General features: G+C 36.6%; 1 protein-coding gene across 3 annotated transcripts in view; it reads right to left on the bottom strand.

The window, feature by feature from the left end:
• Nucleotides 1–11,765: 11,765 nt before the first annotated feature.
• ARHGAP15 (Rho GTPase activating protein 15) overlaps nt 11,766–25,996 on the bottom strand; it is a 631,777-nt gene continuing 617,546 nt past the window's right edge. For all 3 annotated transcript variants that reach the window (XM_079135673.1, XM_079135674.1, XM_079135676.1), the window contains one exon: nt 11,766–12,128. In XM_079135673.1, coding sequence (XP_078991799.1) covers nt 11,945–12,128 — 184 coding nt within the window. In that variant the 3' untranslated portion in view covers nt 11,766–11,944. The remainder of the gene's footprint in view (nt 12,129–25,996) is intronic.

The following is a 25,996-nucleotide window of genomic DNA, read 5'->3' as shown; positions in this document are numbered from 1 at the left end:
ATATATCCCTGGGGGAAAGACTTGTCTTGAGGGTCGTGTGTTTTTCCTCCTCATGCCTGTGCCACCCTATTATACGTAAGTGGTGCTTCAGAACTGTTTGTTGATAATGATGAATGATGCTTCAATTTTCACTGGATATTGCTGGGTAAGAAGTTACCTTTAGCAATACTCCCATGCAAATCCCAAACTTTTATTGTGGCCTAAATATTTTAATCTTTGATCTTCTCATCCCAGTGCTCATTTTTGTTGGTTATCTGAGTTTTCAAATGTTCTCATTTTCCCCTATATTCTTTGCTTTCCCATGATTACCATCTGGGTTGATTGGACCTCAGCGTTACAGATCATGCTTTCATATAAGGGCTGGGATGATGCATGCTAGCCTCATGTGATGGTATTTCTAGGGCACTAATGCATGGCACCGCGGAACACATCTTTGGCTGTGCTAGCCAGTTCAAAAGCCAGCTTCACAGCAGAATTTCACACATGCAAATGAACCATTGTGTCCTAGTCATGAAAATTCATGGAATAGTGGCTAGTTCAGTGTGGATGACCTGTCAATTTGGCAGCCAATCATTTAGTTAAACATCCAAATTACTGGCCAGTTACTCAGTCTAAAGCTAGTCTTCCTGCTTGTTACTGGGTTCTATGTAATCCTATTAAAAGCAATGACATTGCCTTTGATATGTGGCAGCTAATGGTGTAGAAGTGCCATGCAGGCACAGGACATGTGTCTGGCACAGTTTATATGTGGGCATTGTGAGAAAGGACCACTTGTGTCTCTATTGGATTGCTCTTTAAAATATACAATATTTCTGTTGAATAACAGGCAAAATATTTTAATTTCATGGGTACTACTATTTACTGTTTTCATCAATTTTAAATGGAAGTTCCTCTCAGGATTAAATCTTCATTTTCTGATGTGTACTAATTGATTTTGTTGGATCTGTATTTAACTCCTCGGATGAGTTCGTACTATCAGGAACTCAGACAGAAAACCCGGGAGACTTCCCAGGGCCTGGTAGAATTTGGGATTTGGTTGACAGTTACCTACCTACCTGAGGTTTAATTCAGACATAAAATAATAGTATTCATAAGTGGAAAAACGAATCTAGAATAGTAATTCCTAATCACAGGTCTCTTGAGAATATAACGAAAACTACAGACTTTAACTCCAGAAAAATGTACAAACCAGCAGGAAATTTCTGAGAGTTCTGGAATCTGCCAAAGTCCAGGGTTCTAAGAACCATGAAACCTGAGTTAAGATTTCTGCTCTGGATGTGAAGCTTGGGCGCAGGAATAAAGACAAAGAGAGACATAGGCTAGTAGGCAAAGGTTGGAAAAAGGCACAGAAAATGGGATAAAACCAAGACAGAGAGATTGAGCGACAGAAAGTAGATGTGACTGTCGTCCTTTTAGCATAGCTTACTCTCCCAATACTGCACACAATTCTTATGTTCATAATCCTGAGCCCGTCTGACAAATAAAACCTCTCACATAAGAAACCTGACATCCCACACCTGAAGGCTGTACCTACGAGAAAAGGTATTGTTTTTAAAGACAGTGTTATAAATTCAAGGACCAACTGGCTTGTAAGCGCATGTACTGAAGAAAATTGATAAGATAGTTGTAGTAAAGCAATACTGATTAGGAATCATTACGCCTTATGCTTTTCAAGGAGGTTTTAATATAGTCTATCATGTTTTATTCTCACAATAGCCTTTTCTGTTAGGTGGAACAGAAATTGCCAAGTGTATTTTGAACTTGAAGACATTGAGACAAATGTGCATGGGGACTTTCCTGAAATCATAAATATGCAATGAAAAAGTGAATTCTGGAAACCAGATCTCCCGATTTCCTTCTCTCTCCTTATATCCCTATTGAATATGAAAACCCTTATAGTCAAAGGCAGTGTCTTTCCCTTCCCTAAAATAAAATATATAAATTGAAAATAGTGCTCTTAAAATGGAACAAAATAATGAAATCATAGCAATTTAGAGCATAGGAAATCCTAGAAATGAAAATCTGACCCGCTCCTGTTAAGGATGAGGATCTGAATCAGAGGGCTTGAGACTTAGGCAAGGACCTCTAGCTGTCCCATGGGACACATGGAGACATGGTTTCATCACGTGAGTACTCCTCCCAGTGCCTTTCTTGTGTTCCATAAGGGAGAAGCAGGACTTAAAAGCATCCATTCTATGCCTTATATAATTGAGGTAAAATGACTTGGCAATAATTTTGAAAAATCAGGTATGAGTCAAATCCAGTTGTCACCTCAGACTGTTTGGAAAGTTTAAAATTTCAAATAGCATTTGTCGGAAGTTGTTTTTATGAGAAAATGTAAAGTTCTGTACATTCTGTTGTCCTGAGAAACTCCACATGTCTATGAGGAATATGGCAGATTAATCACTCTGCTTCCTAGGCTATAGTAGAGATTCCTAAGGTTAGAATAGGTTATATATATATATATCAAAGAAGAGCACATACATATATATCCACACTTACCCATGTGATTTATATACATAAGTATATATGTATATAATGTCTATATATGTCTGTATAGATATATAAATATAAAATTGTGATCATTTATAAAAAAGGATTAGGTCTTTGGGTTATTTAAACCCTCCTCATTTATAACTCTCTTTTTAAGAATTATTTAGCTATGCAAGATATCACCATATTCAGTATTTTTTTTAATAATAAACATGTCTAGTCAAAGAAGGCATTAATGAAGCAATTCCCCAAATAAAACAGCCCATGATATCTGAGTTGCAGCAGAGAGAGAGTGTGGTCTTTGTAGTTTAATCAAGATCACAAGACTTGTTTTGAGCGTCTGTCATCTTTAATTTTACGGCACTTCATTTCAGAGTAGGACTGCCAGGGTCACATGCAATTAAAACACAGGCAAGATTTGTCTTGTGAAATCTTAACATAAAAAGTAATGTGTTACTCCATTTTAACTTTTCTACTGAACTCTGTGAACTCACTAATTACTTTTCCCCCCTCTTGTCACCTTTTTGATATGACATGTATTTTATAGAGGAGATAGAAGTTTGGATTTTTTTTCATATCATGCATATGATTGAGGATAACAAAATTAAACCAGAGAAGAAAGGAATGCGTTTCTCAGAAATACATTTTTTAAAATATCTGAGTACTCCAGCTTCAATTACAAAGAACCTTGTGGATCAAATTCTAGGAAATAACTGTTAATCTGCTTAACTAGGGCAGGTAGAAGTGTAATAATGAACGAGAGATTTTATAGAGGCCAGGATCCTGAACCAGAGTTTATTCTCTGGGGTGCGGGCAAAGCCACTTTTATGTGATTGGCTGTGAAAAGCATTAAAAGTCAGCACCATCGTGAGGCTGTGGAGCATGGGGAGGGTCCTTGCATCACAGTGATCAGTAAATTGCAGAGACCCTTATTAACCTTATTGATAAGGAGCTTAGGGAAGTCCCATTCAGGCTGCACTGTATTCCTTTTTGTTCTCTTGTCTGTCTCCATTTACAATACCAGCTGCTTTGTATGGAGGGCCGCTATGCTGCACCTCAAAATTCAGGGTGAGTGGCTGTGCCTTTAAGTTAGAGCAGGGAAAGGAGTGGGAGCCAGCTCCTGCACAGGGGGCTCAGGGCCTATTTAACTGGTGCCGTGGACACCTGGAGAATGTTTGAAAATTTTGTGCTTAAAGAATCTTTTATATTGCTCCTCTTTCAATGCAGCTGGGGTCTGTAGGGATCAGGGGATTATTTTTGATACCTGTCGAAAAGAGTTATGTCTACACTGATTTTCCATCCCTCACTACTAATTAACCTTATTGTATACAGGAAACAGTCTATTTAATACCTGCATTCTTTCTGTAATGCCAAGTAAAATGAAATCCAGTGTGAAATCTAGTTAGCGTTTGCCTTTTTGAAGTCATTTTTAAGTTTCCAGTTTTAGTGACTGTGACCTCAGAACTGATAGCTAGAAAAATAGTGAGCTCAAACCAATTTTGTTTCAATGGTATTCTTCACCCCCTCCAATTTACAAGCTGCCGTTCACCTGGACTTGCGAGGATACTGAAGGAATGGGACATCCTGAGCTGGACAATGCTTCCCTGGAGTCTTCTGTGTTGATTGCTCCCAGGGTTGTAAGGTTTCCCTGTATACTGCCCAGAAAGCTGCCCCTACTCCATTAACTTGGTTTCTGTTCTCCGCAGCTAAACACCTCTTTCCCCTTCCCTTCAATCACGAAGGCTTGAATTTGACAGGCACATCCTGGCAAAGTTGTACAGCAGCAAAGCAAATAGATGCGGAAGGAGAGGAAGGAATCTGAGCCCAGGGTAAGATGCTAAAGGAAATTCCATTGGTGGAATGTTTGTGAGGGGGAAAAAAAAAAGGTAGGGTCTAGCAAGAAAGAGCAGAAATTAAACTGTGTAAAATGTCACCAAATGATGTGGAAAAATCCACACGTCTTCAAGTATGCTGCACAATATGGACTTAGAACACATTTTGCTAGTGATGTGAGAATGGTTAGAGCAATGGTTATAATCCTGCTCTTAAATGTGTGTGTGTGAGTGTGTGTGTGCATGTGTGCATGTCAAGTAAACTTGTCAGCTTAAATGGTGCCAGAGGAAAGTGCGAATTTTCAGGCCAGTGCTTTATATTTTCCAGATTTCTTGGCTTTTGAAAATTTCATACATTGGTCAGAAAGACTATGCTCTATTGCATTTATCTCACACATAAACCACACATTTGAAAGTGCAGGGAAGGAGAGTTGAAGATGCCACTGGGTATCACAGATGCCTGGACAGTTGCAGATCTGAAGCAGGACATTTGAATTTGCTGTCAGACTTTTGGGAGTTAGTTGGCAAATCTCACCATTTCTGTTGCTGCTGCTGCTAAGCTTTAGGAAAGACGCATTTCTTGGGGGTTTAGACTTCAGCAGAGGTAGATGAAAGGGTTTCTGTTTGATGATCTTTTTTTTTTGTGGGATGATGAATCAACACAAATACAAGTGATTTGGCTGCATTTAAGACACTGCATTTAACTTGATAGGAAACTTAATGATGGATCACATTCATATTTAATGTTGCTTATGTTCTGGATGTTTGTCTTGGTTCACTTATCCAACAAGTGTTCACTGAGCACCAACCATGGGCACAGTACTGCCACTCACCATCCCTGCTTTCTTTGCATTCTCATACTTGAATGAGGAGTTTTCTATAGAATCCAGAGGATTGCTTGAGAATTTTGTGGAACCTGAATGCTTTGCTTCTAACCTAAGACAGCAAAGATTAAATGCTTAAGCCTATATGGTGTGTGTGTGTGTGTGTGTGTGTGTGTGTGTGTGTGTGATTCTGCTGCCAGTTCTCTCACCAAGACAGCTAGATATCTTCATTTTGACAACACTACTACAGAAAATTGTCATCTTTTTGTACAAGATGTTCCTGTAGTCTCAAGATTTGAATGATTCAGGATCACTCTCTGGCAGCATGAGACACAGTGTGCCTTGATGCCTGCCTCTTTTTCAATTATAAGTAAGAGGAAGACTGCTGGGGAACAAGTTTTTCATCTTGCACAGGACCCCTAAAGGGCCAGATTTAATTTCAGCGTAGTATTAGTTAGTATGATAGATGGATGATAACTGGTCCAACACTGGATAATACAATGTAACATATCATATTATCTAGATGGTGTTAAAGTCACCCAAACAGGTAACAGGTATTTCTAAGGATTTGGGCAAAGACACTTTCTTTCTGTCCTTTCCATAATGAAGTCAAATGTTCGGTACAATGCCTATAAAGTATATAGGCAAATGAAACATTACATGAATATTAAAATCTCAACAGCAACACCACCATTGAGGTTTAACCATCTACTTATAACCATGGAGGGAGTCTGTGTTTCTTGTTCTTTCATGAAAGTTAGTGTGAGAGTAAAACTCTCATCAAGGGTGTTAACAGGAGGGCAATCAGGTAGCCATACATATAATATAAATATTTGGGGTGTTTATGTGCTTACCTTCCTACAGTTCCATTTCCTGAGTGACCATATGGTATAGTGGTTAAGGCAGGGTCCTCCTGAACCATATTTAGATTGGAATATCGACCTGACACTAGGTGCATAAACGTGGCAACTTCAATTAATTTTCCTCTCTATTTTCTCAAGTATAAATCAAGTATAATAGTAGTATCTCCCTTCACATAATTGTAGTGAAGGTTAAATCAAACAATACATACAAGAACTTAACAAGCACTCTATAAATTCGATAAATCAAAATTAACCTTTCCTAGACTAATTTTTGGGGGTCCTCTGGAGATCCAGAAAAGCAATACTGACCCAAGACAAAGGAGGGAGAAATTACAGCCTGATGTGATAAAAAAGACCTCATGACCAACTAGAATTTATGTTGACAGCATATACCTCATCTGACTTGGGCATGACTTGGTAAAAATATCTTAAAATGATGATTATTGAATATCAAATCATTGCTATAATATCAGATTTAACTCTCATCCCAACCCAAAAATTAAGTCAGAAGTGAGCCTGTTAAAGGAGTTCTATGAAAAAAGTAGTGCTTTGTACTCAGTCCTTATAACCAAGAGGTGGTAGGGAAGCCTTTAGGAAGTTCCGATGGATGATGCTCCCATAATATCAATTTCTCTATCTACTGCCACTGTCTGAAATCAGATTTGTAACAATAGTGCTATAGCAATAATCTTTTGCCTGGCAATCAAACCTATTTCTTCCTGCTTCAAATTCCACTTCACAATGTTGCCATAAGAATCTTTACAACTCTGATAGTTACCTACCTATCCTTGCTAGAAGATCTTCGAGTTCTCAAAAAATTTTTCCCATGTATTTAAAAAAAATTTTTTTTAGAGGTTGATGGGCCTTTATTTTATTCATTTATTTATTTGTGGTGCTGAGAATCAAACCCGTGCCTCACACATGCTAAGTAAATGCTCTACCACTGACCTACAACCTCAGCCCCATTTCTCATATTTTTTATTGGTGCATTAGAGTTGTACATAATGGTGGGATTTGTTGTTACATATTCGTGCATGCACACAATAGAACAATATAATTTGGCCATTATTATTTTCCAGTATTTCAGAGTCTCAAAATTGACTAGGCATGAAAGATAGTATATCTTGATATGACATTTGAGACTTTTTAGATCCTGGCATCAAACTTTCTTTTCATTATCTTCAGAACATAAAGTTATTGTTGGTCCACAAGCAGTAATTTGTCCCTACATCCTTTAAGGACAACTAATAATTTCATGCTGTATTACCTCTTTTAATTTTCTTCACATGATTTCCTTAGATAGTCCTGAGAGGCAAGACATGAGAAAACTGAGACTAAGTGATTTCCCCAGGATTTCAACAGCATGTTCTCCTGACACACTTTTCTTGTTTTCTGCTCTTTCAGGTTGCTGTGGCTCATTTACCTAACTCTACAATTTGCTTCATGCACTACCATTTTCTGGAGAGCAAGCTTTACAGCATGGAAGGTTTAACACTGAGATCACAAAAATATATCCCCTTAGACTGAGTCTGTTCAGACATGTTTTGTTTAGTCCTTAAAAACCAGATTCCATGTAGACTGAAATTCTGGCTTTTCATGAAGATCTGAAGGTCTGGCAACACTGGGCCCACATTCCCACATAAGCAACATGGGCTCCAGCTGAGCAGAAACCAGCCCTTTGGCCAGGCATGGAGCTTGAGCTTCCTCCAGCTGCTACCACTTCATCGTGCCTATGGCTTGCTCCTCTTTATGCATTTATATTACCCACCTGGCTACTAAGCATCTGCATTTGCAACCCCTGGTTTGAAGAAAGATAAAAAAAATCTATCCATAAGATGAACATTTTAACTGAAGAAATAAAATGTGATTATTATATTTGAAGAAAGGAAAGTTTTTTTTTTTTTTGCATATTAAGATTTGAATTCTGGGTTAAAGAACTTAACTCAGTGGTATAGGACTCACTTAGCATACATAAGGCCCTGGGTTCCATCCCTAGCACCACAGGAAAAAGACAAAACACAAAACAACACAAAACAAAACAATACCAAACAAAAACTGACAACAACAGGAAAAAAAAAAAAAAAAAGAAAAAGAAAAAGAAAAGAAAAACAGGATTTGAGTTTCCCAGGACAGAGTGGATATTGTTTTGGTTTTATTTCTCCTTTTTGACAACAGAGCAATTTGACCTAGAACTCTTAGTGACAGTCCTTTTGGATGGAAATCTTTGCAGGGCCTTTTAATTAGGAATTGACAGGGTGATTAACTTATAATTCACAAAAATAAATGTGGAAAAGAGAAGTACAGGTCAATTTCTAACTGTGTTAAACTGTAAGGACAGCACCATTGGCAAGTGATTGCTTCCTTTTAACAGCTTTTCTAATTTTTCTTAATTGGATCCTTTGTTTTCTAATTGGATAGGGAGAACCGTCATATGGCTTTCAATTACTAGCTGTGGCATGGTGATCCTGTCATATGGCACATACTAAGTAAAGTCAGACTCTCATCATATAAGGTAGAACACACACCATCTCCAAGAAGCTTTTTGTTTCCAAGAAAGAGTGGCAACCTCCTAGATGCTGGAGAGGGAACGCCATGCTAAGAGGGATTCACCAACCGCTTGATGTTCCGGAGAGACTGTTTCAAACTTGTGTTTCCAATGTATGGCCTAGATTAGAGTTTCTTTTTTAAAAAAAAAAAAAAATTAAAAAAATTTTTTTCTACTTAGTTGTACATGACAGTAGAATGCATTTATACATTTTGATAGATCATTCTATAAATGTTTCTTCATCATAATAAAGAAATGACTTTCAGAATACAAGCTTATAGTTGTATTCTTAGCAAATGTTTAAAATTATACACATACACACCAATACACACGAGAAAATGGGAGTCTCTCCCAAGTGATCTATATCTCTTCCTACTGTTCAGAGATTCTCTAAGAAAAAAACGTTTCTGTATGGCTTTTTTATTTTACAAACTCCATTGGATGCCTTAGCTTGTAGGATAACAACCTGAATATTTTGGCCTACATTTGACCTCAACATCATTCTCTAGTTCTGTATTCCCAAATTGTCAGGCATACATTTTATCCCCTATTCACTGAGCTTCTCACTTTTCTTGAAGATGTCAGGCCTTTCACAACTCTGATTCATGCCATCCTTACTTTTCGACATGTCATCTGTATGTTTTTGTGGTGCAAATCTCAATCATCAGTCAAGATTAGATAGAACTCCAGATTACCTACCCAGTGAAGCATCATCTAACTTCCCCAGGTACAACTTGTCGTTTGATCCTCTTGTTGATTAGTGCACTTCTTTAATATTGCTGTAACAGCCTCTGCTCATTCATACATTCAAAAGTAACTTCTGAGCATTTCTATGTATATGTGCTGAACCATGGGGCTACATGGTCACCATGATGGCTAAGATCTCTGATCTTGTACTGAACTATAACTAATCTTTAGGCAATTCTCTCCCTCACCAGGCAGTCAAACTATAGAGTTTAGAAGTATATACCTTATGTTTGTATAACAAGTGCTTAGAATTGTGTCTGGCTTAGACGAGGTGATTAAGAAGCGTTTGCTGGCTTTTCATAACTTCTTGATGGGGAATATTAATCAGCTTTATAAAACCTAACTCTTAGTGAGTCAATCCAGTATACTTACATTCTTGGCTTTAAAACCTGGAAAAGTGATATGACCATCATTCCTGTCTTAGAGATGTTATGGAATCTGATGACCTTCTGCTGTAACCCTTTCTGTGCTTTCAATGTGTACAAGTCAGACCCTGTGATGGGCATTTTGGCTCAGCACCTTGGAATGGTCTTTCTCCAGAGAGGAAGCACACTCTCTGATTAAATGCCCTTAGCAGGCAGGGACAGGACACAGCTGGGGTTTGAATCAAGCTAAATCCCATCAGATTGGAAATCAAGAAGCTGGAGCTTTTGAAGATTATAAATCTGGAAAGCAGCAGAGACAAGGGCCTGTGAGTCCCTGTTCAGAGCAGGTAATGCCACTTGTATTTGGCTTTCAGTGATACTTCTCTCTGGCTGATGCTTCCAGAATAACTTTAAAGATGGACTCATGTGACGGGTAAGATGTTAATGCTAGAACTACTAAATCTGCTCTTCCCCCTTCAAAAAGAAGTAATTAAAGTCTTGGAGAAGACCTAACCGAGAATGTCATGGAAATGAGAAAGACAAAATAGAATGCCAGACACTCTTGTTTCATGTCTCTGAGTTTTGCCGAAAGGCATAATTATATTTTCTCATATAAGAATCACGTAAAGCTAGCCAATCTGTTGGCTTGCCATTACTGGTGACTTTAGATTGTGGGGTTCAGTCTCCTGTGACTTTTCTTGGCTTTGTGGTACACATATGCATCCCACTCAATGAAACCACACTTCAGCAATTATTGTGGATGCTTCTCTGTTCTTTGTCCATGAACCCATTTACTGGTACCTTGCTAAAATAAAGACATTCCAAAGAGGCCCATGAACCTGTCCTTCCTCAGGGAGCTCTGTGGATTCTGGCGCTGTGTGCACATCTCACTATCTCTTAAGCAGACTCACTCTCTTCCTCTATGTACACCCCATCAATGCACACAGCCTATGCCCTGAGCTCATTATTGCTGTAAGTGTTTGCTCTTGGATCCATGCTTCACGCGTTTTATTTACATGCTTTATTTTTCATTTTATGAAAAAATCGATAACTAGACTTACTCTTTATCGGCCTGGATTAGTTTTATTTATTCCATTTGAATTTGATTAAAAAGCTGTCAAACATAAGTCTACATTTTTATCAGCAGAATACTTTCATAAAACCGGGCATGAGATGTGTTCAGTTAGAACATACTTTTCAAAATAAAACAATGTTTGATATATTCTAGACAGTTACCCCTTTGTTTATCCATGACAACTGAAACTAACCATCAAATGGATAAAGCAATCCAAGTCTAGTCAAGTAATCCTTAGGGCATATGAAAAAAAAAAAAAAAGCCTTTAAAAAAAGTTCTTTCTAGATGGATTTAATGTAATTCACCAATAAAGCATTCTCAGAAGCGTAATAAAAATTCTACATAAAATGACATAGCCAGGGAAAAGGGAGACATACAGTTTGATGAAGATTCAAAATGGATGTTAACATTAAAAGTGAGCAGTCATGAAATTCCTGTATAAAATAAGGATCAAAATCACAGGGCACTAACTTTGCCTCTAATTTATATATATTTATATATATTTAGTATGTTTATGGCACCACAGTGTTTGTAAAACAAATTATTGAATAGAAAATGCTTTGAATTGTCATTTTTCTCCAGAAAAACTACCATCCAACATGTTGTATATATAAATTTCACCATGTAGCAATGAGAATAGCTAGACAGTATTCTTGAAAGGCAAAATAATCTATTTTGGTTAAGAACGTGATCTCTTACATTCCATTTCTCAGTTATGGGCTTCTGTTTTTCCACTTGCTTTGGTTCTGCCTGTGGACACATAGGAGCGTGGGGACACACCTGGTGCAGCATGGATCATGGGAAGGTAAATGTGTGTATACACACTTTTAGCCACACTCACTCTGCACACATATCCACACATGCACACCCTCACACCTATAACCAGGAGCACCAGGGGGCTAGACTTCAGGGTTGTGGTAGTCTGCACAGTACTTATGAGTGTGAGACATACCAGATCTGCTCCCACAAGTGCTGGCAGGAACAGTACTGAAAGGGTTAATGTAGAACACATATAGACAAATATTGTCAATTATTTTATTCAAATGTTTGGAACTTAAGCACAAAATCATATTAAGTTTTCACAAAATGAGGCATCTGTCGCCTGAAAGAAAAAAAATATTTCAGAAATATGTTTACAGAAATGTAAAAATATTAGGCATCAAGACAGATGTGAACATATTCAGTAACTTGTCTTGTCTGTCAGTCTTCTGCTGAGGCGAAGATCTTATTGTACTCACTCAGCATGAGCTCCACTATCTGGTTTTGGTATACCATGTGTACTGCCATGTTCCCCGTTTCATTTTCAGCTCGCAGAAGGGTGGGTCCAAATACAATCCCTAAGCTTTGTGTGGACATGAGATTCTTGGAGGCTTTGGCCACTATCCTGTGGAAAGGGCAGAAAAAAAAAAAAAAAAAAAAAAAGGTTCTATTAGAATGTGAAGTGAAATTGTGACTCCTTTGCAATAAAAATTATTTTCTAACTCTGGTAAGACAGAGTTCGAACATTCATAACACTATTTAATTTTCTATATTTCATGTTTTGCATATGAAAGTAAAAACTGTGACTTTTAAGGACACAGCATCTTATCTTAATTTTCATCCTCAGTATACCAGGTCCTTTTGGGTGTGCAACAAATATTTGTGAAATGAATGAATAAGTATTTTAAGCAGCAAAAACTTATTGTGGAATTAATAAAATTCAGCCTTTGTAATCCTTACAGTCAATGGAAAAGATAAGTGAAATATGCATAAAATATATATATCTGAACAATATTAACAAAACAATATATGCAAAATTAATAGTGGATGACAGACATAAAGACTGAGAAAAATTAAGTTTTTAATGATTAGAATGAGTAAAGTTGTCCTGGCAAATACTATCAGGAATGTTTTATAGAGGAGCAAGGTTCTGAGACACTGAGCTTTGTGGCAAAATTCTGTTTCTTCAGTCTTTAAACAGCCAATTTAGCTCATGCTTAAACAAAAGGCAGAATCCTGTAGTGTTTGCACAGAAAAAGAGAAGAGTCCCATTTGAACCAAATAAATGTTTGCTTGTGTGCTGATTATATAGAGAGCTGGAACACCAACGAAACCCAGGGATGTGGTTTTATTAAGGGTGCTGTCTTGCCTGATCGACAGGAGACTCCTAAAAGGAAAATAAAGCCTCCCTCTAAAAATCGAGGCTTAAAAAAATTATGTTTTTTTCTTATAGCTGATGTTTACTTATTTTTACACTATAATTCAGAATCATGAGGTTACAATGATGTTAAGAAAATAAGGATGGTATGTGGAAGGACGGGGTGCTAAGAAACACTACACTCTGGACTTTACCAGAAAACTCAACCCAAGGGACATACAAGCATAGGCAAAGGAACACTTTATTACAGGATGGTGGGTTAAAGACCGTTCTCTAGCCTTGTAGCTTAGCATGGAACATTATTGAGTTGGTTGGACTTCAGAAGACACTCCTTATTTGTCCTATGCAGAGATACATAGTTCTGAATCAGAAAAGGTAGGAAGACCTGCTTTATTTTTATCCCTACACAAAACTGAATCTCCAACGTACCACTTCCAGTATGATTTGGATTCCGAATGTCCCCCCATAAAGTATGTGGGCTAGGTAATGCAGCAATGTTCAGAGATGAAAATATTGGACTATGAGAGCTCTGACCTCATCAGTGGATTGATCATTTGATGGATTAAAATTTGGGTGGATTACTAAGTGGAACCTATAGGCAGGTGGGGCATGGCCGAAGGAAGTAGGTCACTGGGGGGTGTGGCCTTGGGGACTATATCTGTCCCTGGCTTCTCTCTCTCTCTCTCTCTCTCTGCTTATTGTCTGCCATGAAATGAACATCTTTTCTCTGTCACACCCTTTTGCCATGTTTCTGCCTTAGAGTTGTCTGACCATGAACTGAATCCTCCGGAACTGTGAGCCAAAATAACTCATCCCTCCACTAAGTGGTTCTTGTCATGTATTTTGGTTACAGTGACAAAAAGCTGACTAACACAAATTCTTAGCCATGCTTCCTCTCTCCTTAAAGTGATTGAGTAGGACCAAAGCCACATGTGCATGGACTTGTACCTGCCCACAGAACAAGTTCATGGCACATAACATGACCAATAAAAGTACTTGACCTACATCGACCCAATAGCAATAATAATCAACTATAATTCTAAGCAATTTTATTGTCTCATTTACTCCTCATAACAACCCCACAAAATATGTCCTATTATTAAGTCTATTTAAGAAAAGAGAAGGCAGAGACCCAGAGTGGTGAAATAGCTGCTGTCACACAGAGCTGAGGTTCAAACCCAGGAAGTGTTGTTCCAGCATCATTGGAGCATCACTGCCAAGGTGTCTGTTATGGCCCCTGGGTTTAATAACCAGGCTGACCTTTCCCTGTGCTGCCTTCCACATGATTATAAAGTCCATCACAGGGTCTGAATTTTCATTCCTCACTGCATAATTGTGATTGACAGCCTTGTTATAGTAGATTTATTGTGGGCAAAATGACCCAAATTTGGACTGAATATTCAAGATATTCTGCCTCACATTTCCCTTTTTCTTCTGATTTTATTGGAGAGCATTTGTACCTGTGAGCATTGTTGGCATGGTTACATTTCTGAAAGGGACTTTAATATTTTTAGAGGATAAGTAAGTTATCAGAGACTTCAAATATAAAGTTTCCTTTGAAATATAAAAAGTTATGCCACTTTGCTACTTCATTTACCAAAAGCCTATAAAATGATGTAAGTATCCGTCTACATATAGTAAGGGTAAATGAAGTGGGCCTTTGCTTCCTTTAGTATGCCAATTTACCTCAGTTTAAGATCTCTCTTGAGCCTCTCTTTGACAAGTGTATTATAAAAGCCATTAGCAAGATTCACTAAAAAAGAGGTTTTTTATATTTTTATTTTAAATTAATAATTTTTTATGATATGAACTCTGATTCCACCACAATAAAAAATGTTAAAGGAAAATATGGATAAAAATAACCTAACTAATCAATTGAGTAGAAAGTAGGTGAAAGTTGCCTTGAGGACTTCACCCATTGGTAGCAAAAGTCTAAACTGACAATATGGTTTATCTATTAGGGAACAGGTCTCACTGTCATAAGCTATGGAAGAAGCTGCATCAAACACAAGAGAGTATTGGAAGAGTGGTGGCTGAGGGCTTCTACAAGGTATCTGGCTAACGAGGTTGTAGACAATCATTGGGACGTGGAGTTCAGGGAATCTGAAAGGGGAAGGGGATGACGTAAATATGGAGTGATGACTAAAGATAACTTTACCTATTTAATTATGATTATAACTTTCAGTTGGTGTCAAGGAAAATGACATTTGAGATACCTGGGAGTCAAAACTAAGTCATACTCAGAAAGCTAAGACTAGAAATTGGGGTAAGTTCATGAGCAGATCATTGGAGGGGCCAATCATGGCTGTCAGAAGGTTATGGGGTAGAATCGAGAAGAGACCATAGCATGGAGGAACTCAGGTGAGTGAAGGGCTAGCAGAGTTCTCCAGGGGGTACCAGCTATCAGTTCTCCAGGGGGTCCCAGCTAATGGGATGCAGCCCCTCTGAGGAAAGCAAGGAGAAGGACCGTGGAGGGGGACTCCCAAAATGGATTTCTGCCAATACATCAGTTTCCTGAATTTCCTGTGGACAAATAGTCATCTTGTGTTTTTATGCATGTATAAATATGGAATATTCATTCCACCCCAAGCCTATATTCTTTGTATCAATTTCTCTCACATTTCACATATAATTTTAATAAAACTCTAACTTACAAGTGCTTTAAAATAATCTTGTTCTATACAAAATTTTCAAAATAACAGTTTTCTATTCTTGTTATATTTGCATTATTGCAGATTAGATTTTCATAGCAGCTTGAAAATTTTTCCCTTAGTTGGGAAAATAAAGTTATATCTAATAACTTTTAGAAAAGTCAGATATAGTTACAAAAGAAAGCAAATGAGATAATGCAGATGTGTAGTATATAGATTATATGCTATCTTGCTTATTTACTGTTACAAAATGATTGTACATATTCATATATATTAATTTTCAATTATTTTTGAATATCAATAAAACAATAGTTGATAAGTTGAGAAATTAAAACAAAATCTTTAGGTTATAAAAGATGCTGAGAGTAGAAGTCACCAGTTATTGACCTAAGTGATCCATGTTGAAAGGCAAACATATTCTCATATTAAAGTTTAAATTAGAAAAGACCCCTTCCTAATAGACTGTGGGGATATACATTTCTATGAAGAAAGATTCCAAATTGGCAAAATGTTTCTAGGAAATGTATTACTGCTGCTATAAGTTTCTAGTGTGAACTTACTTATTCTCTACCTTGCTAGATTCCCAAATCATTAAGTTGTTGATTTAGGACCACATAAGGAGTCAAGCATAATTTAAAAATATAGTTGGAGTACTATCCTATAAAATTATTTGTATTTCTTGTTTATTTCTTCTTTTTTTTGTTTTTATCTTACATCAAAGATACCATAATTTCCAGACTCACTGTGGGGACCTGCTGGGCATTGCAAGTGTCACTTTTCTTTGAAAGCTTCAACTAGTAAAGCATGTACAGAAGACAAACAAAGTCTACTGAAAGAAATAAAAGCCTGTATGGTTTTTATTCAATCTAGTATCTAAGGACAAAAATTCTCAAAAACAGTAAGTGGTGCTTCTGGTAGTGTACCCTGCAGTTGAATTGTATTGTTGAAGGGGAAGATCTGATTCAGAAACTAAACATGTTTTTTACCATGATTTTACTTCCAGGTCAGCTTTAACTAAAGTTCTGCAAAACACAATATCTTAGACATGCTTCATGAAAATGACATTTGAAAGTAAAAGTTTTAGAGAAAATTATGTACCATTTTTTCTTTTTGGAAATTCACAATGCACAAAAGCATCATAAATGTTCTGAAAAGTCATGAATATATCCCTGCTCATCTTTATCTAACTTGTATATTCCGCAACTTAATGTTGTACATAGATTCATTCTTGTGAGTGACACTGAGGAGAATACATTAGAAAATTCTGCTCTAATGTGATTTCCTAAGGGCCTACAATATATGATTCCAAAATGTTATGGGTTTTACCTGCTTCTGCCACCCTGGCTTCATAGCCCTGTAGCAGCTAACTCAGAAAGATGTCAGTTGTGGTCATTTTGAGTCAGTTCCACTCCTCTGGTGGGACTTAGAATTCATTGGTCCTTAAACTTCATAAAAGTTCTGAGCAACAAATAACCCTAGTTCTAGCAAAAAATCACCTTTTATGACAAAATAAAAAATAAGAGGTAAAAGAAAAAATCTGAATGAGAAATGCAAGGGCAAAGATATGGCTGAAAATTGAAAATGGGTAAAAAGGTACAAAAAGTTTAGATGTTTCATCAATATTTGCAAATTATTCTTGATGTGTGCTTACTCACCATTAATTTATTCCCAAGAAACCCTATAGGAAAGATACCTATTCTAGGGAACATAAATAACTCAAAATTTAATGCCTGTGAATGCTTTACCCATAGAAAAAAGACCCCAAGCTGCAAGTTTTTTGAGAAATGCTATTTATTAACACGGCTCAGTTTAATTCGGTCTAACAAAAACACAAAATTTTGATTTTTATGAATTTGTTTATGAAATAGTATGTGATATATATTCATTGTAAAAGTAATTCTTATACTGCTAAGTAAAATTCAAGTTTATAAAATCTTGAAATGGGTAAGAATTCATTTTTCTGGCAAGAGCTGTAAAGTGATACAGAGTTTATAGCTAAAAAGAAGAGGAAATGCCAGAGCTACTTTTTGTCAGACCCAAGTGAAAAGAGCAATGATCCATCAATTTAAGATGATTTTAGAAACAATCTACAATCCAGTGCTACAGATGTTGAACCCCAGACCAAAAAAAAAAAAAAAAAAAAAAAAAGAAAAAAAAAGTCCTGTCAGAGAGTCATACCCTGGGTAAGTTTTTCCAAAAGTGAGCTGAATTTCTAACTCAAAGACATTTATTAGTTGCATAAAATCACAACCAAAAAAAAAAAAAAAAAAAAAAAAATCCAAAAAAAACCAATAACAACAACAAAAAAAACGAAGCCCAAAAGACTGAAACTGAAAGAGAACTTTATAATATAACTAAAAGTTAGGCTGAATTAAGAAGGTCAAAGCATTTAGTAATAGTCCCGCTCCAAACAGGTATATGGATGCAAACGTCTTTTAAGTTTGTGCTTTGCTGTTACCATAGTGACTTGCAAAGAGCATTGAAAGCCACCTAATTGCCTGCAGGACAATTCTCAAATTATAGAGGTGTATTACAAATGTTCTTCTTCCTATCTGTGAAATGCTGTTTTTTTTTTGCATACATAACTTGGGGATGGCTTTATTTGAATGGAAAAAACATAGTGGTAAATGCCATCAGGTCACACCTGGTTTTCAAAATATAGCTCAGCCACTGAATGCAAAATGTTAATTGTGACTTTGACCACTTAACTGAAGAGAGGCTGTTAAAAATAGAATAAATTTTCAATATGCTCAACTTATGTTTCTTATGTGCTGTAACTATTTTGGGGGGGATACATGCTAACCATATGCTTGCCTACCCTCAAATTTGCACAAATGATACTGCTGTCTACATTGGCCTTTTTATAAGAATTGGAATTATCAGAAATTTCACCTTCTTCCTTAAAGTGTTAGTTGTATGTCAGAAAATGTTCAAATATTACAAAACCAGGAGAGCCTTTATGAAGTGTTTTTGCATTTAGCATCAGTGTGTTTTAAGGTGACGTTCACAGATGATTCAGCCACTTTTATGTGTCAATCTATAAATCAATTGGCTTAAACTGATTGTAGCCTTCAATTTTATATCTAGATATTATATCATTATTATTTTCTAAAATAAGCTTATAACTATCATCCTACATGGGAATTATTGCTGTATTCTGACATTTTCCTTTTAAATAATCTTTAAAGCCATGCATATATAATTCTTTCAAAGCACATTATAGAAAAGGAGACTTATGTAGCAATTATGTATTGATAACTAACATGGCCTGATTTTTTTTTTTTTCATTTATTGAACCACATTTCAACATTTTCAATTATTTACTTGTTTCACATTTATATTGTTGGGCATTATAGAGAGATTCTAAAGCACGTTTACAACAATATTCAGATTATCTAAGAAGATAAAAGGACTCAAAAGTTAAAAAGTGAATAGCTCATAGATTCAATTAATGCCTTATTTAGAGTTGAAATATGTATTCTGTAAGGTAACATCAATGACAAATGGGATATCAGAGCCAAACCTCTGGCATACTAAATATGTTCCAAAAAGTAACACTCACAGTACTTAGTATTGAATGCCTTTTATGTACTAATCACTGTGCTTCAAATACACCAGAGTTCTTAAAAGTCTTTTTTCTGATTATAAAATAACATGATTCCATTAGAAAACATTTGAAAAGTTTACAAGAATATATTTTTTAAAAAAGCATTGATAATTCAAAGTAAACATTTATTCTTCCATAAAAATTTATAGGTACCAACCACTTGTTGGACACCATTCTGAATGTTGGGGCAGCTGCAATGGGTGATATAGAGTCATTGCTTAGATGAAGTCTGTACAAGCGACACTGTCCAGGGGTTTCACATCTGTAGATTCAATCAAGTGCAGATTGAAAATACTAGGGAAAAACCGGTGTTTGTGTTGAATTTGCATAGACTTTTCCTTGTCATTTTCTCCTAAGAGAAAATGTGTCCTCAGATTCCTGCCTTCTTAGTAAGGGCAGAGCATGGCTGCTTCCATTTCTGAGTAGTACCCTAATGAGCAGAGAGTGCTGGAAAGTGCAGACGGTGCTCAGAGAACACACTCTAAGGAAGGAAGTTCTGATTAAATGCACAAATCAGAGGAAGGAGAATGCCAGGCAGGAATTAGTAGGTACCATGCCCCAGTGGTGAGACTGTGCTTGGTGATTTGAGGAACAGGGAAGAGCATAGTGTGGCTGCAGGCCAAGAAGGGAGAGGAAAGCGGTAGGAGATACTGTGAGGGACTTGGGGACCTTGGCAAGGATTTTGGATTTAATTCTAAGGTGATAAGAATCTATTCTCGGGTTTTGAGCAAGAGAATGACATTACTGACATTTAGATGGTACAAATGTTTATATAATTTATATAATTCTGCATCCAGCATTTTTCACTTTTAACATGAACACTTCTATGTCATATATATGCTATATATTTATACATATAAAATATATAAAATACATATTATTTAGTCATTATCTTATGAGGGACAGAATGGTCTGTGCCCTAGAATAAGTAAGATGGTAAATTAATAAAAATATTTCCATGTACTGTCTCTGCAAATTTTGGAGCATTTCCTCAGGTAGTGGTTCCCATTGCAACCAGAGGCAATTTTAGTCCTCCTTCCTTCCCTCACCACCCTGAGTTATTTGGCAAAATGGAGAAATTTTTGAAGGTTCTGGCTGATTGAGGTGGCAGAGGCAAAGGATGCTACTAAACATTGTACATTATACAGGGCATTCTCCTCCAATGAAGAATTATCAGGCTCAAAATGACAACAGTATGCCAGGTGTGGTGGTGTACACCTCTAATGCCAGCAACTCAGGAGGCTGAGACAGGACCATAGCAAGTTCAAGGCCAGTCTCAGCAACTTATTGAGACCCAGTCTAAACGTAAACCTAAAAAAAGGTTAAGTGTGTAGCCCAGTTGTATAGCGCCCCTGAGTTCAACCCCCAGTACTAACAGGAAAAAGAAAAAAGTAATACTCAAAAGCACTACTGTTGAAGAAAGCCTGCCTTACGGTGAAAAAGCAGATCCACGATTCTCCAACTTTTCTGTTCGTGAGAGTAACTGGGAGCACATATTGAAACAGAGGTTGCTGGGCTTCCAGATTTTTGCTTCAGCAAGTCTGGGGTGATACTTGATAAATTTCACACTCCCAAGTTCCCAGTAAGTACACTCCTGCTGGTCAGCACTGAGAACCAGTGCTGGTGGCTGTCCTGGCTCTTCTTTCTTAAGTTGTCATAACATGTGGTCTATTAAAGGTCTATTAAATCTAGTTAATATCACTATTGTTTAGTATTATTCTCTAAAAAGTAATTACCACAGGTAAAAAATAATCTGTCTTTCTTTGAATTTAGGATTCTTTGGACTTAGGAAATACAGAAGTCAACAAAAGCAAGTAAACAGCCACATGCATTTCCTCTTTTGTGAATATATCCTCCCTCTTTCCTATTGAGAATGTATACTTTTTGTTTGTTTAATTAATTTTATTTTTTACATAAAACAAAATTAATGCATGGTTTTAAAATATATACTAATAAAAATAGAGTAAAAAGTAAAAACTCCCCTTGTTTCCTAGAGACTTCCTTCATAATAACTATAATTAACAGATGGGTGCTCCCTCCTGAGTGTTTTTACTTACCTATTTATTCATCTGGCTGCCTATTTATTTGTCTACCTGAATAAATAAGTTTATATAAGATAGGTATATTATGATATATAATACATATATATGCAATTTTTCCTTTTTTAGAAAAAAGTGAAATAATAAAATACATAATGTGATATAATTTTTCCCCTTAACTATATATCGCAGGCATCCTTCCAAGTCAGTACATACAAAAATACCTCATTCTTTTTAAAAAGTTGTTACATTTCATAGTATGGAAATACCTAAATGCATTTAACCATTTCCCTGCTGGGGGTCTTTCATGTTGTTTCTAATTCTTTGCTATTACAGACAATGCTACAATGAATTTCCTGTATTGACTTCTGAGATTTTATAAATTGAGAAGAATACTTTTTCAGTACTATTAATGCATACTCTCCAAATTCTTCTGTTCCTTAATTTTATTTACTTAATTTTTTTTTTTTTTTTGGTACCAAGGATTGCACTCAGGGACACTTGACCACTGAACCACATTCCCAGCTCTCTTTTGTATTTTATTTAGAGATAGGGTCTCACAGAGTTGCCTCACTTTTGCTAAGGCTGACTTTGAACTCTAGATCTTCCTGCCTCAGCCTTACTTAAATTTTTATCTAGTCATATTTAGTACTATTTCTTTTAAATTTTCTATCTTTATTTTTATAATTATAAAATTCATCATTGAAAGAGATCAGAAAATGTCATCAAAGTCATCTCCTAGATTTTAAAAAATGATTTAATTTTTAATACATCCTCTAATTTATCTTACATATATTTTAGTGGATGAAATGCAATGGTCATACAAATTTATCTTCTCCCAAAAGCTAGCTAATTTCTACAATAACATTTGTTACATAAGCCCCCATTCCCATTGATTTGTGATGCTACCTCTTTTGTGCAATTTTCTGCACTCACTGCCACACGTACTCCTGATACATCTATTCTACTATGATCTCTGAGTGTATTTTGAAACAGTGCTTTGCAGTTTAAATCAATGTAATTTTATTACACTCCAGGGACACTCCTCTTTCCATTTTTTTCTTTTCTTTATAAGTGAAAGAAAACTTCCAGATGAAATTTTTCAGATGAACAAAATGAAACCAAGAAAGATTGAATAATTTGATCAAAGTCAGGTTGAAAGGAAGTGGCAGGCCTAGATTAAGATGCAGATTTCTGTTACTCAAGGATATTGATATATTTTTTGCAAGGTAGTAAAAACCAAGAATTTTGAGTTTGAATCAAGAGGTCTGAGGAAGATATGGGAGAGAAGTGAGTCAGAGTCAGCAAGCAGTCTTGGGTGACATTCTGATATTTTGATCTCCCAATTCACATTCATGGATATGTCTATATAGATGAGAAGGGTGTTCAGATGGAGAAAAACAAAATTAGTATTTATTACCTGTTCCCTCCCAAGCTCACGCAGTTTTTTTAAGCTTTTGAAGTCATTCATTTCTATTGTGAATGGAAATGATGGAGAATTTCAACTACATCTTCTCTTAGGTGTTTCCCTTAAGCATTTTTTAAAAAAATACTTGGGATTGAACCCGGGGTAATTAACCACTGAGCCACATGCACGGTTCTTTTTTATGTTTTATTTTGAGACAGGGTCTTGCTGAGTTGCTTAGGGCCCCACTAAATTGCAGAGGCTGGCTTTGAACTTGTGATCCTTCTGCCTCAGCCTCCTGAGGCTCTGGGATTACAGGCATGTGCCACCACACATTTCTAAAGTTTTAAAATGGCTTCAGACATCCACATTTGATCAGCTCAACAATAAAAAAAGTCTTTAATTTTGATTTCCTGAGTTCTGCTGATATACTAATAACCACCCATAACATCAGCATAATGGAAGAAACTGTTCAATAGCACATAGAAGAGAAAGGCTATTAAATACATTATCACATTCTGGGAGTGTTTTTAGGAAGAAACAGTTATAACAGGCTAGTATTGTCTACCTGAGTTTTCACAATGTAACAGTTTAAAAACTACCATGTAATAGTAACATTTTATTCAGACTATCTAGTGTTGCACATGGATCAGCATTAATTAAGCCAAACAGAGTGATGCACCTAATTATATGATATTAGTGGAAAATATAGTACTCAAATATTTGCCTTGTAATGTTAGATAAACCTAAAAGGAATACTATCAGTATGCAGAGTCAGAATTCTTCAACCTCTCTTTTATTTTTCCTTTTATGAGTGAAGAGTTATTTCACTTCCATTAAGGGCATCTACACAATATCTTTGACAGTTCTCTGGAAAGCTATCTCCTTATTTAAGAGGTTATAGAACAGTTGAAAGAGCATCACTTGCAATTGTGGTATCATCATTCTTTGGTCCATGCTTAATTTTTCTTACTGAGATCGGGTGTGGTGGAGCACACCTGTAATCCCAGCAGCTCGAGAGGCTGAGGCAGGAGGATGTGAGTCCAAAGCCAGCCTCAGCAATTTAGGGATGCCCTAAGCAACTCAGTGAGACCCTGTCTCTAAATAAAATACAAAAAAGAGGGCTGGGGATGTGGTTCAGTGGTTAAGTTCTGCTGAGTTCAATCTCTGGTGCGCGCGCGCGCACACACACACACACACACACACACACACACACACACAAGAATTTACTTGCTGAGGAAAAATGAGTTTTAGATACTTTCTTTGGTGACTTGACTTTAAGAGGGACCCTGTAAACCTATCAAGCACCATGGTGAATGTGCAGAATGAGACGCTCCTAAGAGGAAGAGTGCAGGACTGACGTGTTTGGTTTGGAAAAAGCGGTTAGGGAAGCCAGGTTGACTGAAGGCAGATAGCCAAGGTGTTGAAGGAAAAGCAGCTTTGCTCTGTAGTTCTTTTAGTACTGATCCAGAGACTGGTTTCACCTTCATATGAAATTAGTGTTGTGAAAATAGAAAAGGTGGCTTCAAAACAGTAATAGGTTCATATTTATTATAGAAAATTTATTTAGAAAAATTTATTTGCATTTAGAAAATGCAAATAAGTCAAAGTAAGAAAATGAAAGTCACTCTAATTCTACTACTTAGGTATAATGTCTACTAATATTTGGTATAGATTTTCTTCTATAAATACTGGAGCAGTAGTAGAAACATCTATCAAGGTTATTAAATATTTTATACATAAAATAGCCATGAGTTTCCTATCAGAAGTATTCAGCCAGGACATTTGAGATTCCTATAGTGGACAGTAGGTTGAATGACTTTTGAAGTGTGGTTTGGGCTTCCAGATTAATGATAAAAGAATAGACACACTGGAAAAGTCAAAGTACCACTTGAGAAGAAGTAGGATAATATGTAATAACTAATTGTTTCAATACAAAAATTTTAAAAGAAAAAATAGTAAATAACTAAGGTATCTGCCCCACCCTTTCTTGGACTTCTTGTCATTCCGGGAGATTCAGCCAGCAGCATTTATGGCTTCAGTAGAGGAGTGATACAGCAGAAAGCAGATAAAGTGCTTTTGATTCTTGCAAAGCAGGGTATTTGAACTGCAAAGGACTGTGCCTTTGAGTTTCAAAAGCCTAAGCACCCAAGAACTCAGAGCCACAGTCAACAGAAGCCTAATCGTGCTAATCACTGATTGGAGGGTCAAAGATGAACCAAACTAACCAAGCTACTCTGCTGCTGGATGAGGGAAAGATTTTCTTGACTAGGGGAGGAGACTCAAGGAGAACTGAGACTTTGATAAAGTCCCATGGAAGTAGCTCAGTTCCAGGTCTTTTTCTTTCCTTTCCTGCTTTCCCAGGCTATTAGAAAGTTTGAGATTTCTGAGATAAGATATATCCATATTTTTTTCTCCTAGGGAAAAACTTAGTGATAGAGCAAGATTCCAGAGTTTCCCATGTCAAGTACATCAGGGACAGTTTAATAGAAATTACTGCCTGGTAGAGTTAGGCAAAGGCGGCCTAAGGGCTTCACAGAACATTTATATCACATAAACAGTGAGTGACTGAAATCCAGATCTGGATTGGAAGTTGGAGATGATGACTGAAACCAGAAGGGAATGAGCCCTGCAAAGGTGGCAAAGTCAGCCACTTTCTGCTCTGCTAATCTGCCTTATTATCTTTCTCTAGTAGAGTGTAAACATCTCAGGCACAAGGACTTGGTCTGTTTTTGCCTAGTGCTGTATTCCCAGACCAAGGTTTGTATTTAGCTCACAGTACTAGGTGCTCAATAAATATTTGTTGAAATACCATATAAACAGATGCCCTCCCTGCCCCTGCCTCCAGATGCTAAGGCTGTACACAGACTTCCAGAAAAAAATCAACCCCAGAACAATCTGGAAGACAATCTGAATTGATTAAAAGGTAAGTCATTTAGAGGAACTGGGTTTTGAGCTGAGTACAGTGGTGCATACTTGTAATCCCAGAGGCTCCAGAGGCAGGAGGATTGCAAGTTCAAAGCTAGCCTCAGCAACTTAAGGTCCTAAGTAACTTAGTGAGACCCTGTCTCAAAATAAAAAATAAATAGGGTTGGGGATGTGTGACTCAGTGGTTAAGCGTCCCTGAGTTCAATACCCATTACCAAAAAAAAAAAAAAAAAAAAAAAATGTGAGGGGTTTGAGAGAGGAATAATTTTCTTGCACACCTGAGTTTTGCATTTACCTTGCAAAAACAAGAACACGAGGCTGGAAATGAAGAACATGATTATTTCTTGAGGCTTTGTTAAGGGACTGTAACTGTTTAGCGTTTTTCCTTCCTATATAACATATGGTGATCAGTTTCCAATGTGTACTCAGTTTGAAAGAAACTGGAAAGAGTAGATTAGAATAGAGTGTGATTTTTCATCTGGTTT

The sequence above is a fragment of the Sciurus vulgaris genome (assembly GCF_902686455.1).
Source record: "Sciurus vulgaris genome assembly, chromosome: 3".
Lineage (NCBI taxonomy): Eukaryota > Metazoa > Chordata > Mammalia > Rodentia > Sciuridae > Sciurus > Sciurus vulgaris.
The sequence above is the reverse complement of the archived record's forward strand: the minus strand, read 5'-3'. Positions and strand labels throughout refer to the sequence as shown.